Here is a 14,794-nt window from a genome sequence, read left to right on the forward strand (position 1 = left end):
CTTGGGTCTGGTGGCCACCCCCAGGTGAGAGCACTCCTGGGCTTTGGTTGGCCCAGGCCCCAGGTCACTCTTTGCTAACCTAACAGTAAAGGTTGAGTGGCTTAAGGAAAACCACAGACTAACTGGCCCCAGGTCATGCAGTCTCCAAAGGCCAGCTCTCCTGACTCCTGGAACAGAGTTCCTCCAGCCCACCAGCTTGTCTGTGAGTTTCGGACAAAGGTCGCACATGGATAGTCCTGAATGTGTTTTGTTTGGCACATGCAGAATTGTTTTAAAATATTTAATAAGTTACTAATATTTTTTAAATGTGAGAGATTTCTTATAAAAAACCGGTGACCTGCTTTTCTTGGAAGGGGGAGACATGCAGTGGCCTGTGGGCTTTGGCCGGGTCAGGGCTGCTTCTTTAGACAGGACAGGCCTGCTCCTGTCTGTGCCTGTCCACACGTCCGTCTCCCGATTGGTCTTCAGTCCAGTCCTTTCATCTTGTTTCTGTTACCTGCCTGGCTCCTGGAGACATTTGATTTGTGGCCCCTGGTAGAGGAGTTTGGGGTGAGGAAGGTGAGGGTGGATCTGAGCAGTCAAGGAAGAGAGAAAGAACATTCCACGTGCAGGAGTCGGTCTCGGGGTCGATGCCTCTGGCATGCCTGGGACTGTCTCCAGGGGCAACGACCTTTCTGCAGCTGGAGGCCAATTCCTCCGGGTGGGGAACGATGAGATGGAGTTTCCAGAAAGCTGAGCCTCTGCTCCATTCTTCTGCCTTGGAGATGACCACTGTGCGGGTTCCTCCTTCCTGGGGTGGGATCTCCCACCAGGCTCCCCACAATGTGGAGACAGTGGCAGATGCTGGGAATTCCCAGGCCTTACAAACACACTTAATGAGTTTTAATAATCATTAGGAATAATATTTATTCAGTCTGTCTCCAAGGGGATCGAGAGCCCGTTTTTATTATAACCATATTGTAGAACTTATGGAAATTGTATGCATTGCTTTGCAATTATGTCAACATTCTGCTCAAGCCCTGTGTTCTGAAATTGGCAGGGTAGGGAGTGGGGAGCCAAGGAGAGCAGGAGAGACTCTTCAGCCCTCCAGGCTGCCCGACCCTACTCAGGCATCAGGTACCTTTGGCCTGTGACACCTCAGCTTCCCAAGATGCGTGGATGCTGGACTCACTGGCCGTAAGGTCTAAAGGGGGTGAATTGTCCCCCTTGGACAGGGTGGTGGAATTTAGGGTCTCCACCCTGCCGAGTGAATGAGGCCAACCCTGTCCCCCAAGGCTGTGTGCTATGTGGAGAGAGAGGGAGGCTGTGCTAGGCCAGCAGAGCTGGAGCAGGAGCAGGTTTTCAGGGTGTAGAATCTACCTCTGGGCCTGTCCGATGCCTGAGCTTTGTACTTTCTTCCTGGGGTTTGGTGATGTGGGTCAGTAGGAGGTGAGGCCTCCTGCCAGATCTGGTCTTGGATTTACCCCCACTCTAAGAAGGTGCTGGAGTTGACCTGTTCAGTGGATGGATGCTTAGGGATCATTCAGTTCAACCCTCATCACTGGGCAGGTGAGGAGTCTGGAGACTGTGCCCAGAAAGGGGCAGGACTTGCTGAGAGGCCACATAGCACGTAGGAGGCAGAGCTGAAGTTTACACCCCAGTTCCCGACTCCAAGATCAGCACATTCCATCCCACCCCCGTGAGTGTCCACTCTGAGACCCTAGGACTCAGGCCTGAGAGACTGGGGGTTTCAGAGATGTGGGAGGCCCTGTCCTTGATCTCAAATGGAGAGCTCAGTGTCTAAAGAATCTTCTGTTTCTATACCTGTCACGTTTATGAGCTACTTCCACATGCATGTCACCTCCCTTTAGGACCTCATGCAAATTGGTCCAGGAGGGTAGGATATGTGTGCTAACCCCGGCTTTACAAATGAGAGGCCTGCGGTTGGACCGACAGACTTGGCCAAGGGCATCCAGCATGTTCTCCCAGGAGGAGCTGGGCTGTGACTGCAGGTCCCTGACTTCAGCAAGGACCACGGTTCTTCCTGCTCCTCCTGGCCTGAACAAATGAGGGCAAGAGGAAAGACACTTATCTGCCCAATTGCTGTCCTGCCTCTTGTCCCACGCTATCCCATAATCCCACCCTCTCCCCAGCTCAGAACCTAGTCTCACTCCAGTAAGAATCAAGAAGCTTCTCGAAGCTTTGTCCAGTCTGTGGCAGATGGCAAACTGGTCATTTAGATTTGACCAGATACTGGGAATTATTAATTGAAGTGGCATCTTTGAGCAGCAATGACAAGAGCTCAAGTCCCTTCTATTCTGTTATCCTCTTCCCGAACCCTCGTATGCATTCAGGAGCTAATCTGAACAGAGCAGGAATCTGTGCTGCCCGGGGCACGGGGCTTAGTTGTCCCCAGTCTGGGTTTGAATCCTGGCTCCACTCCTTACTAGCTCTGTGGCCCTGACCCACTCTAAGCCTCAGTTTTTGCAGAATATAAGATAATAATAGCTCCCACCTCCTGTGAGGAAGCCAGTTGAGTGATCTCCAAGGCCACCTTGGAGTTCTAGATTTGCTGGGTGATTTGGAGGACTTAAAATCTCTCCCTGGGGCGGTCTCCCCTCTGTGACCCTGCGTTGGAAGAGCTCCCTTGGTAGAAATGACTGTGGGACCTTTCAGCGCCTGAGAGGGTTTTCGCACAGCGCCTGTGCCTAACCGGTTCTGCATGGTTCTTGAGGGGCACGAGACAGCCTGGCGGAGGCAGAGCTCTGGGCCCAGGCCTGCCAGGAGTTGTAGCCACTGAGCGAGGGAACTCTGTGGGAGCCCTGGGAGCGGGGGGAGCATGGAAAAGCTGAGCTTGGCCCTGGGTGAGTAGGGGCGGGGAGGCTGCGGTTCACAGAGGCTGCACAGAAGCTGCACAGAAGCCCCACGCCCAGGAGGAGGCGAGTCAAGGCCTTATTTATTCATGATCAGGCACTGGCATTTGCACACCCTTGCACTTTTTCCAAGCGTCACCTCTGGGAGTCCCGGCTGAGCGCCTGGCCTGTAGCAGATGCTCCATGACTATCTGTGAGATGAATGGAGGAATTTGATCCTTACAAAAAACAGGTTGTCCTGACACCCAGGCCAGGCTTTCTGAGGTTACACAGATCTCTGCTGCTAGTGGGGTAAGGAGGCACATGGAGTGCAAAAGCACAGACTTTGAATTTGGAATCACCTGGGTTTGAACCATTCCCTTATCCAGCCATCCTTTCATTCTTTCAACAAATGTTGAATGAGTGCCTTCTAGGTGCTGGGTGCTGTGTGACCTTTGGCAAGTCATTTAACCTCTCTGAGCCTCAGTTTTCGTCTCTGTAAAGTGAGGGTATGGCACCACTTACTTTTCCAGGGTTGTGTGGGCTGTCTGAGATGAAGCATTAGAATCTGGGTCCCAGTGGATTGTTGTCACTGAGTATTGATATACTGATGGTTGAAGTGGGGGCATTGTTACCTTAACAGAACCAGAAGGGCCTTCATGCTGTTGGCAATTAGGAGTCAGGGAGATTTTGAGAAATTTATCCCTTACACTGGTATCATCAGGAACCCAGGAGAATGGAGGGGTGTCTGGCATATTGGTTTTGAGCTCCTATTGTGTGCCATGCTTTGTGCTATCCTGTGGCTCCAGGCAGGGAACAGGGTACTTGAGGGGAGTTTCAGGAAGGGACCATTTACAGAGGTGTGGGCATCATCAAATGAATCAACAGGGGCTGGTAAAGCACAGGGGGTACAACCTGAAGGTACAAGGGGAGGGGAAGGTGTTGCCAGAACCCAGTGAGTGTTAAAACATGAACAGAGGTCTCTGATGGGAACTGAGGCCAAACTATAGCACAGCAAGGAGGGAACAGGGAGAGAAATACTCCACGCACCCTCTCCTTCTACTCTGCAGTTTCTTGCTGGGGTCTCCCATTGACCAAACTCAGCTGCAAGCAGAGAGCAAGGAAGCTTGGCGGTGCAGCCTGTAGAGATCAGCTCCCCAGGGCAGAGAATGGATCTGGGGAGCAAATGGACAATAACCAGCACACATACACATTATCTTGGAAGATGGGCATTCCCATTTTACAGCTGGGCAAACTGAGGCCCAAAGGCACAGGGAGAGGAAATGATTTGTTCGAGGCCTCACTGAGAAGCCCTGTCCAAGTAGGCCCCTGTCTAGGACAGAGACTGGGGAAAGCTCAGCACTCTGTGGGCTAATCTTGGGAATAATGGTGAGCAGAGATGGGAGGGCCTTTTGAGGTCCCCTGCCTCCCCCCGCTCAGGGTCACCCGGCTGTTAGCAGCACACTCGGGACTGGACTCAGGTCTCCCAGATCCCAGGCCTGCAAAACCTCTCCTTGCTTGCTGCCAGGGATCATGCCAGCCAGGACTTATTTCCTTCTGCAAGGCTTGGCTGGCGGGCTGTTGCAGCTGGACACAAGGGTAGACTTGTTCTATGGGATGGGGTTCCCCTAGGCCTGGCTGTCGGAGGCCAGGACCCTTGGGGGAAGCCCAGGGTGGCTGCTTGGTTGTTTCCACGGCTCTACTTGCCTGAGCCCCGAGCCCAGGCCTCGTCCACCTCCCCCAGACAGGCCTGCGGCCCCTGCTTTCCTCCCCCTCAGCTCCCGGCCCTCTCAGAGGCCCCGTTGTTTGCAGCGTGGAGTGGAAAAATCCCACCCCAGCCTCGTGAATCATCCCGGAGTCACCCGCTCAGGCTGCAGGCCCTGGAAAGAAATGGCAGCATTTTTCCATTGCATGGAGAACAGGCAGGGTCTCGGATCAGGAGAGAGGGGCAGGGGGCGCCCGGCCCCACTGAGTGTGGGAAGGTCAGACCTGGGGCAGTGGCTGGGCGGCCGGGCAGGCCCGGCTGGCGAGGGTGGTAGAGGAGGGACGGCGTTGGGCCCGCAGCTGGGGGCTGGGCTGCCGTGTCAAGGAGTCCGGCTATGGACTGACATCACCGGGCCGGGCCGCAGGTCCTGACTGGCACTTAGAGTCTGCTCTGCAGATGTCTAGGATGAGGTCAGACTCCAGGCTGGATGCCCCCGTTTCTGGGGCAGGAGAATTGCCAAGAGGTGTGTCCAGGCCTCCGCAGCGGCGGCCCTCCCAGGGTCCAGGAGGGAGCTATACCCCACAGAGACTGTCCCTCCCTGGAGCCCTCCTGGGCCTTGGCCCTCTACTCTGGGAGATGGGTGTGATCTCACCTTTCCCTTCCCACCGGATAACGTGGAAGAGGAAATCACTACCATCCAGAAATGCAGGAAATGCCAGTGTCGGGAAGGCTCTGGGATGCTCATTTCACAGATGCCCACACAGGGGAGAGGGCTTTCTCAAGGTTACACACCTAGTCAGAACACACCTGGCCAACATGGCCTGTGTGGAAGCTGCCCAGGGTAGGAGAACAAATCAAATGGTCCTGGGTTGAAGCCAGGCTCTGCCTGTTAGCTGTGTGGCCTTGAGCAAATCACTTTGCCTCTCTGAGCGGCTCTGTGGTTTCTCATCTGAAAAGGGCTCCGTCATGATAACAATATACGGTAATGCTTGGCCTTAGCGCACCCCCCTCCCCCATTTCCCTTTGATTCTAGGTCACCTGGAAAAACAGGGGCAAGGAGGGACTTCTAGGAAAGGAAATCTTTTGCTTTCCCCCAAAACAGATGCTGAGGAATGTGGCTTAAAATTTTGAGTTGGGGAGATTCCAGCAGCTTGCTTAACAGAAATGGCACTAACTCTCTGGGCGTGAACTGTGCCAGGCACCAGGATTAGCACTTTTTATAGATTATCTGTCAGTTAGGTGCCATTACAGCCTCATTTCACATGAACCTTGGAGACTACAGGTAGCTTGCCCAAAGCCACACAGCCAGTAAGGAGGGGTGCCCAGTGTGAACCCAGGCCCCTGCCTTGTACTGTCCTCTACTGCTCCCCAGGAGGGAGTGGGGCGTAGACTGGCCCTGAATCTCAGGCCTGCAGAGGTACATACAAGACTAGAAACTGTCCACCCAGCTCCTGGGCTCTGGATGGAAGGAACGTTGTTTGCTGCCAGTTTGGCCAGAGGTACCCGGAGGCTCAGAGGTGGCCAGGACTTGCCTGAGGTCACGCAGTAGCTCCCCTCCCTCCACCCGGGGCTCTTTTCAGTGACCCCAGGGCCTTGGTACCCATATCTGCCTGTCTGGATCTCTCTTCAGATTTTTATTCATGGACGAGCAAGCACGTGGTGTTCACAGGCCAGAACTGTGAACCGAGGCTGCCCAGCGTGAGATCTGGATTAATTACCAGCCAAATCGTACTGGGTTTTCAACACCGATTTTAACTCTGGGCAGGAAACCTGGAATCTCGTTGATGGTTATTTGAAACAAATGAATTCCCCGGGCCTCACACATCCTCAGAAGCCTGGCTTCCTTTGAAGGCTCTGTGTTCAGTTCTTTACATCAGGCATTTAGTCAATCCTCATCTACTCCTTGGGGTAGATGGGACAGTAGATATGGTAGGGGGAGCTGCAAAGAATCCTTGCACCATGTCTGCAGTTATTAAGTGGTAGGACCAAGATTTAAACAAAGGTCAGCCTGTGGTTTAGTAAGTCTGCTCGGCTGCCTGTCTTCCTATGGGAGGGGAAGAGAGGGGAGGCCAAGCAGGTACTCCCTGAATGCCATGCTGCAGAGTTAGGACTTACCTGGGAAATGGGGAGCCATTGAATGTTGTTGAGCAGGAGAATGCCTTGGGAATATGAATCAGGCTGCGTGAAGGAAGACTGAAGAGGGGAGAGGGTGGAGGTAGGGAGACAAGTCAGAGGACTGTTTCAGGTTCTCAGGGAGTGGTGATGAAGACTGGACCTGGCTGTGACCGCTGAAATAGACGGAACATTTGAGTGACGATTGTATACCAGGCACTGTATTAAATGTTTACCATCCTCATTCCAGTCATCCTCGATAATCCTATGAGGAGGGTATTATTGCCCTACGTGATAGGCACAGGCTGGTTAAGGAACTTGCCCAAACCCAGCTAATAGGTGCAGCACTGGAGTTTGAACCCAGGCCCGTTTGATGCAAAAGCCTTTGCTTACACCCTTTATGCTATCCTGCCTCTTTGCGATGCAGAGAAGCTTGGTGTGACCTTGGAGAAGTCCCTTCTCTGCTCAAGCTCTGCAGAGAACTTGGCTGAACTCTGAGGTCTCTTGCTGTTTTATTTTATCAAACATTTGGCTGAGCCTTGGGGAGAGAGAGATGACTCATATCCCATTAGTTCCTTTGAGGAGATTGTAGTCTAGCGGGAGAGGCAGGCTTCTAGGCAGACAATTCCCCAAATAAAATACAGTAGCCTTGAAGCAGAGGAAAAGAGGGGCCTTGGCCCAACTTGGGAGAGGGATCAGGGAAGGCTTCCTGGGGAAAGTGACACCCTAAGTTAGCTGAATAATAAAAGATGAAAACTTCAAAGACCAAGAAATAGCAGCTGCAAAGGCCTAAAAGCCCCAAAGAGTGTGAGTTCCTCAAGCGGGGACCTCAGGGATCCTCTTCTCAACTGGGGATTTCCATGTCCAGAGATCTAGATAGGTTTGTTGAATGACTGCTTGACTCTATTCTCTCCTGTCACTTGGCACTGATGCTTTCTTCTTGCCTTTTTTTCAGGGTCCCCCTGGGTTGCCTGGGCTCCCTGGACCCCCTGGTGCACGGGGTCCTCGGGTAAGTAGTTACACACTGTCCTTTCAGTTCTGATTGGCTCTTTGGCCTGTAACCACCTGCCCCTGAAGTCCCAGCTTTGCTGTGTGTCTTTGTGCTGCCCGACACCCGTTTTCCAGTTGGCCCGTTAGAGTGGACATAGGGCTCTTAGGGGGCACTGCGTGGCTAGATGTGGCATGGGATAGCGAGGACCTCTTGCAGGGCCTCAGCTGTCCATTGTGGGTATCACCTTCGGGTAGCAGCCTGGAGTGGAGAAGGGGTTTCTCAGACCATAACCCCTCAGCTGATGGGCTTTGGTGTTTGTCCAGGGCAAAAAGCTGACTTGGGAGAGCATGACCCTTGTGTCCATCTTCCCATCTCTGCTGGGCCAACCTGGGGTAGAGATGCTAACACAGGCAACTGGACGAGCCATGCCAGGGACGGGCTGAGCTCCCCACGCTGGGAGGACCAACTAGAGGCTGGAGGATGGCTTGGCTGGGCTGCAGTGGCTGAAAGGAGCGAGCCTGAACCTCGGAGTGAAAAACAGTTCCTGTGTGTTACACCTGGCATGTCACCTAACGCAGCCTTATTTCATCCCCTCTCCAGTGTGATCCAGTGTGATCCAATGTGATCACTCTCACTGTAGGGATGAGAAAACCAAACAACTAGGAAATGGAAGAGCCAGGACTGGAACCAGGCTCTTAACCATTTGATACTGGGACTCTTGGGAGTCCTTTTGAAGGGAAATCTGTCCTTTTCCCAAGAGGGCTCAGACCCATGGCGCCTGGCATCTGTGCCCAGGCTGAATCAGCCTTTCCCACGCTGGGTGCCTGGCGAGGCCCTGGCAGAGATAGCTGCCTGGGGCATATTTTTAGCTCTGAGCCCAGCGGATGGTTCTGGTTATGCAATTACTCGAGCCCTAGTTCCCTCCAGACCTGGCCCTCTGCTCCCTGGGCCCAGGGCTCTGGAATCTGCTGTCTGAGTAGCATTTCCTTCTGGCTTCAGAGTCTCCATGGAGCACTTGCCCAGAAGCTGGGATCACGAAGGAAGGTATCATGGACCCTGCTGGCCAAGGGGCCTTGTAGCTTGGGGCCAGGATGAGGCCCTTGGACCTAGTATTCCAGACCCCTTCAGTCTGCCCATGCCTCCAAGCTCCTCCTGAGCCCCCAGCCCCTGCACCTTTGGGCTGTCCCCTCAACCAGGCTTGCATTCCTTTGCAAACTCCTCTTCCATCCGTGGTGCAAATCAAATGCTGCCTCCTTTTCTGATGATCACCCCCTTCTTAGAACTCTTTCTTAGAACTCCCACGGCAGTTAACTGCCCCTCTGGATAGGATGGATCCCTTCGTAAAAGCTCACATTGACAGCTGAACTCTGTCACCTGTGTGGCATATGTGTGATTTCATCCCATCTTCCCAGCCATCCTGAGAACTAGGTTCCAATATTATCCCCATTTTACAAGTGAGGAAACTGAGGCTCAGAAAAGTTCAGTTATTTTGGATAAAGTGAAATATAGAGTAAATGCCAGAGCCAGGGTTGAACCCAGTCTGACTCCGGAGCCCGTGATCTTAAACCATCTGTTGTACTAATTTTTCCATCTACTCAGCTGAGCCCCTCTGGGCCAGAAACAGGCCCTGTCAACTTTATTTTTCTTACCCAATGCCTAGCAGAGTACCCTGCATGCAAAAGGTGCTGGGCAAATTGTTGCTGACAGGTTCTAGTCTGGGAGTTGAGAACATTTCCGTGAGTAAGCTGTGTGACCTTAGGCAAGTCCCTTCCCTACTCTGGGCCTCAGTTTCTGTATCTATAAAACATGGGATCATGGTAAGGCATTTCCAAGTTCCTCCCAGCTCTGAAATTCCACAAGTGAGGGAATGACTCTACTGACATCCTTCTCAGGCTCTCTGTGTGCCCTCCCTCCCCACCACCCACCCATCACCTTGTTTCTGGATTGGAAATTCCATAGATCACAAAATTCCAAAGATATACAATGCTAGGATTAAACAATCCCAGTTCCTCTGTACAGATAGTGGCTCTGGGGTTCAGGGAGGGGCAGGGCCTTACCTGAGGTCACCCAAAGCTCTATGGCTTGTCCCTTTCTGCCACCCCATAGTCCCCTGGCCCATCGAGGGACGCTGGGGAATCCCTAGGCCCTCCCTCCATTTGGCTTTTTGGGCTGTAGCATTTGTAGACTTGGTCTGCTTGGCTCCCAGTCAACTATGTGATTCGTTTCTCTGCAAGGCAGTGGCTGGAGAGGGTGGGGAGATGGGGGCGGGAAAGCAGGAAGCCCCCACCTTTACACGCTGCAGATTCTCCAGCCCTCCATCTTTGGGGCAGCTAGGGGCACCAATGGGGAGAGGTGGTCACTCTTGACCTCGCCTGGCACGGTCCACGCCTGGTTCTGGGGCACTTGACGTGAGGGTCCCCTCCTCAAACACCCTCATACAATTCAGGCTGAGCTCTGAGGTTAGATCCCAGGAGCCCAGGCTGGGGTGAAGCTCTGAAGTCTTCCAGATTCCTTAGAGACCATGAGTCCCAGGTATTCATGGAACAGATGGGGAGACTGAGGCTGGAGACAGGGAAGGCTCAGAACTGGAACGAGGTTGCATCTAAGGGCGAGGAGACAGTGTTTGGTGACGTGTTGGGAAGGGGCTGGAGGGCTGATTATTTTGGAGGTCATCCGTGACACCATTATAAATCCCCCGGGCTGAGTGAGCTTCTGAACACTGGTCTTTCTGGATGTGGCTGGAGAAAGGGAGGGTCCTAGTTCAGGCATCGAGGAAGAGGGAGGTGCTTCGGGCGGAATGTGACAGGCTGCAGCTGGGAAGTTGGCCTCGAAGAGGGAGGAAGGAAGCAAATTCATACACAACCAGATGAGTCAAATGGGGCCAGGGACGAGGGCAGTGTGTCTAGAGGCTGGGGTACCCTCGAGATGCCTGTCTCCACCCCCAATGCCTCAGAGTATTCCTACTGGACAAAGACCCTTAGAAAGTACTTGACTCTTAGGATTTTGTTTATGTTACTGGGCTGCAGGACTCTAGCCCAGGGCCCTTGTGGAGAAAGTGGACATAAGGCCCCAGCTGTTGTAAGGGAGATTTGAATATGGTCTGGGAAAATCCAGCGCTGTGAATAAACCTTGGACTTGAAACCAACAAACTGGGTCCCGGCCCTGGCTTGGCCACTACGCTGCTGTGTGACTTTGGCCAAGGCTTTTGACTCTCTGGGTTCAGTCTTCCGAGCTGCTTCATGGTCTCTGGGGGACCCTGTAAGCTCAGAGCATGTAGGAATCTAAGGGAGAGCTCTGACTGTGTGCTGTGGCCACAGGAGAGATACACCTTTGTTCAGAGGAGGCCGAGAGCTCCCTTGACTGAGCTCGCAAATCCATAGGCTTACACAAAGTCCAGTTGGGGTCTAAATGGTGGAGAGCTTCCCTTAAGCAGGAGGAGTCCCAGAAGGCTCCCTGGAGGAAGTGGCATTAAAGCCAGACCTTGAAGGATGGGGTGGATTTCAGCTGGAGGGGATGGACAGGAAAGGCATGCAAAATGATGGAACAGCATGGCAAAGGTGATGCGGAGACGAAGTACCAGACTCAGTGCAGGGAAGCTAAGTGTGCTTTGAGCCCGAGGAAGCAAGTGTGGAAGGGGCTCATGGGGCAAGGGGGAGAGAGTGTGGAAAGGTGGTAAAATTCAGAGGTTAAGGGCTTGTGCTCTGAAGCCACACATCTGAGGTTGAGATCTAGCTTTGTCCCTTAGCAGCTGGGTGACCTGAGAATGGTATAAACCTCTCTGGCATCACTTCCTCATCTTCAAAATAGGAATCACGGTAGCTCCTACCTTGTGGGTCAATAGGATAAAAGGAGATAATGCACGGAGAGTGTTTAGTGTGGGGCTGGGCATCGAAGGAGCCTCTCTGAAAGCAGGCTGCCGTGGCCACACTGCTGAAACTCGGCTAGTGGAGAAGACACAGCCGGAGGAAGGAAGTGCCGGGCCCTGCTCTAGGGAGTGGAATTTTTCTCTCATTTCTTTTTTTCTCTTCCATTTCAGGGTCCTCCTGGGCCTTATGGAAATCCAGGCCTCCCTGGTCCACCTGGGGCCAAAGTGAGTATTTGCTGTGGGATCTGGACGAGGGTCCATGGAGTGGATGCTGGGGTTAGGGCTGTGTTTGAGGAACTTCCTTTCCTTGAAGCTCTTGGTGGGAGGGCCTCAGGGTCACTGTGGAGGATGCATATTTGGGCCACAAGCACTCCCTGAGTGCCTCCCAGTGAGGAGTTAGGAGTTTAGCTTCTGGTGGGGAGGGGTTGGGGGGAGAAGGGCAGCTGGAAACTAGGGCCCTCAAAGGGATCAGGAAGAGGGGTCATAAGACACACCCTGGGGAGGCATGTCAAGTTTTGAGGTGGAGAGGAACACGGAAAGATCACACTTGAGAAAGATCCTTGGATGCCGTGTGGAAGATGGACTCAGGGTGGGGACCAGAGCAGTCAGGAGGACCTGGGATGATACAAACCCGCATCGTGTTGTGGGAGGAGGGGAAGCGGGTGCCTTGACAATGTGGAGATGAGGCAGAGAGGAGTCAGGGATGGATGAGAGGAGAGAGATGGTGACTCCCTGGTGTTAGTCTAGGTGACCAAACCAAGGAACCCAGTAGAAGGAATAAGACAGTGCTGCCTCTGGGAGCCTGTAACACAGCCAGGCGGAACTGATTCATGGGCATTCTGAAACTCAGGAAGGCTCTGAGCTGGAGATAGAGCCTTGGGAGGTGGCCAGCACAGAGATGCCACCTCTGGACTTTAGATGAGACCAGAAACCCGAGTGACTGGTGCTCGGATGAGTGTGAGGACTCCAGCCCTGGAGCGCCGCCAGAGAACAGAGCTGTCCAGGGCGGTGCGTGGAGTGAGAAGCACTCTGAGGGGCCAGCCGTATGCAGGTTACTGGGAGAAGTCTCGATGAATGGCTGGAGAAATAGGAGGAGGGGAAGGAAGACGCAGGGTCAGGGAAGCCAAGAGCACAGCAACTGTGCCAGAGAGTGTGGGGAGGCCAGGAAGGGCACAGAGGCCACCCAGCCTGTCAACCGTGGGGTCACCAGGTGAAGAGCACCGCTGGGCTTTGGTTGGCCCAAGCCCAAGGTCCTTCTTTGCTAACCCAGTGACAAAGGTCTCGTAGCCCCAGCTCATGCAGTGATTGACAGCTGAGCATCCTCCAAAGGCCAGTCCTGACTGCTGGAGCAGAGCTCCTCCACCTGCCGGTTTGTCTGGAAGTTTGGGACAAAGGTGCACAGGCCACCCTGGATGTGTGACAATATGGCACCCGAGCGCTGGCGCAGAGCCCTTGTGCAGAGCTGCAGGAGAGCCTCGCCTCAGCCCCTGTAGGTGTGTGACTATGGCCAGGGCTCCAGGGCTGGGCGGGGTCCTTCCTTAGAGGGCAAGCACAGAGGCCTCAGGCTCGGGGGCCAGCAGCTGCCTGGAGGTACCCTGGGTTTTAACAAGACACACACACAGATGATAATATTGGACCCTTACTGTGTGCTTGGTGCTCTGGATGCACTTCATGCAGCCTGTCCAGTTTGATTCCTAGACAAAGACCTAATGAGATGGTGGAGATACTGCGCCCATTTACAGATGGGGAAACAAAGGCTCAGGCAGATTAAGACACTGCTCGGAACTGGCAGTGAGACCAGCCCCCATGGGTCAGGCAGAGAAAGGGGAGCTCTTTGGAGACTTCCACTTTGCAGAGGCCCCAGGTCTCCCAGGCCGTGGCTACATCAAGATGCTGAGGGTCAGCAGCTGCTTTGATTGCCTGGTTTGCTCAGGAACACGTCCTTCTTAGCCTGCTCTGGGCCTGCCTGGTCTTTCCCGCTCCCTCCCGCTCCCAGACTTGACCCCAGGCTTCTGTGGCAGCAGATGCGCCATCAGCTTCTCCCCAGGCCATGCTGGCCCCATGCGGCAGGGCCTCAGCCCTAGTCTGGCCTGTAGCCCACTCCCATCCTGCCAGCAGATGTGCAGAGGCAGGACGAGGACCTGCCAGCTGCTTTCCCCTCCATTTTAAGGAACAACTTTGGGTGTGGGGAGGGAGGCTCAGACCGAGCAGGTGAGTCCCCCCGCTGCCCCACAGGGCTGGGACCTGTGGACTCAGGGCCTCATGGACAGGCTTCCAGCTTGCTCCTGTGTAAACAAAGAAGGGTGTGAGCTCCAGAAAATACACCTGAATTAGAACTTGTATAAAATGCCAAGGGGAAAAGTCATGCCCTTTGCCTGGACACTTGGCTGGGAGGCTAGACGGGGAGCAGAGGTAGACCCAGGACAGGTCAGTTGGATGGGTGGCCCCGGTCAGCTGGGCTTGGGCCCCGGGATGCTCTTCATCTGTGGCATGGCCAGGACAGGGTTAAAGAGAGGCTCTTCCGGTTGGAATTCCTGACTTAGCTGAGACTGGAAGAGAATGTTGTGGATCTGCAGGAATGGGTGTAATTCTGGGGAGAGGGTTCTCACTGTTTACCAGATCCTTTGGGGGCCTGGGAGGTGACCTGGTGGGACTGTAGGGCTGGCCTCCTCCAAGCCCTGTGCTGGCTCCTCCTTTTCCGCATGGCGTTGGCTTCTAGAACCACATCTGGGGCCACCCATCCATTCGTCTTCCTTCAGTCAACAAACATTTATTGAGCACCTACTATGTGCTGTTGTTGGCAAAATTAGACAAACAGGCAGGGCCTGCTGTGGTGGCAGGGATCCTGCCCTTTGTCTGGGTGGGTCCCTGTGAGGTCATCCTGCACCATATTTATTGAGCCCATGGGAGCTTTTGGCCTTCTGAGTTGAGAATCCCCCTGCCAGACTAAGGATGGGAGAGACCGGTGGACTGAGAAACCAAAAAGAGGAGACAGAGCAAGGGTGAGAAACTTCATCCCGCTGTCCCAGGGGAGTGAAGACCCAAAGGGCCAATGACTTGCAGTGACCAGCAGTGGCGGGGCTGTGTTTCTTGTCCTGGGGTTTGCCGGCCAGAAGACACTCGTCAGGGCTCCAGAGCTGGTACAGGCCAGAGCCAGGCTTCACTCTCACCTGCCTCCTCCAGAGCCCAAGGCTTTCCCCATGCACCACATACCCATACCTCCCATGTTCAGATCCATCAAGAAGAGGGTTCCTCAGCTCCCGCAGGGAGTCAGGATCAAGGGCGTTGAG

The 14,794-nt window shown here is 54.0% G+C and overlaps 1 protein-coding gene across 5 annotated transcripts in view; it reads left to right on the plus strand.

Moving 5' to 3' along the window:
* Positions 1 to 14,794, plus strand: part of COL27A1 (collagen type XXVII alpha 1 chain) — a 142,390-nt gene that overhangs the window by 12,871 nt on the left and 114,725 nt on the right. For all 5 annotated transcript variants that reach the window (XR_004319439.1, XR_004319438.1, XM_032478266.1 and 2 more), the window contains exons 4-5: positions 7,604 to 7,657; positions 11,676 to 11,729. Coding sequence is in view for 3 of the 5 variants with exons in the window: in XM_032478266.1 (XP_032334157.1) it covers positions 7,604 to 7,657; positions 11,676 to 11,729 (108 nt within the window). In the remaining 2 variants the exon portion in view is untranslated. The remainder of the gene's footprint in view (positions 1 to 7,603; positions 7,658 to 11,675; positions 11,730 to 14,794) is intronic.

Source organism: Camelus ferus, chromosome 4, assembly GCF_009834535.1.
Source record: "Camelus ferus isolate YT-003-E chromosome 4, BCGSAC_Cfer_1.0, whole genome shotgun sequence".
Lineage (NCBI taxonomy): Eukaryota > Metazoa > Chordata > Mammalia > Artiodactyla > Camelidae > Camelus > Camelus ferus.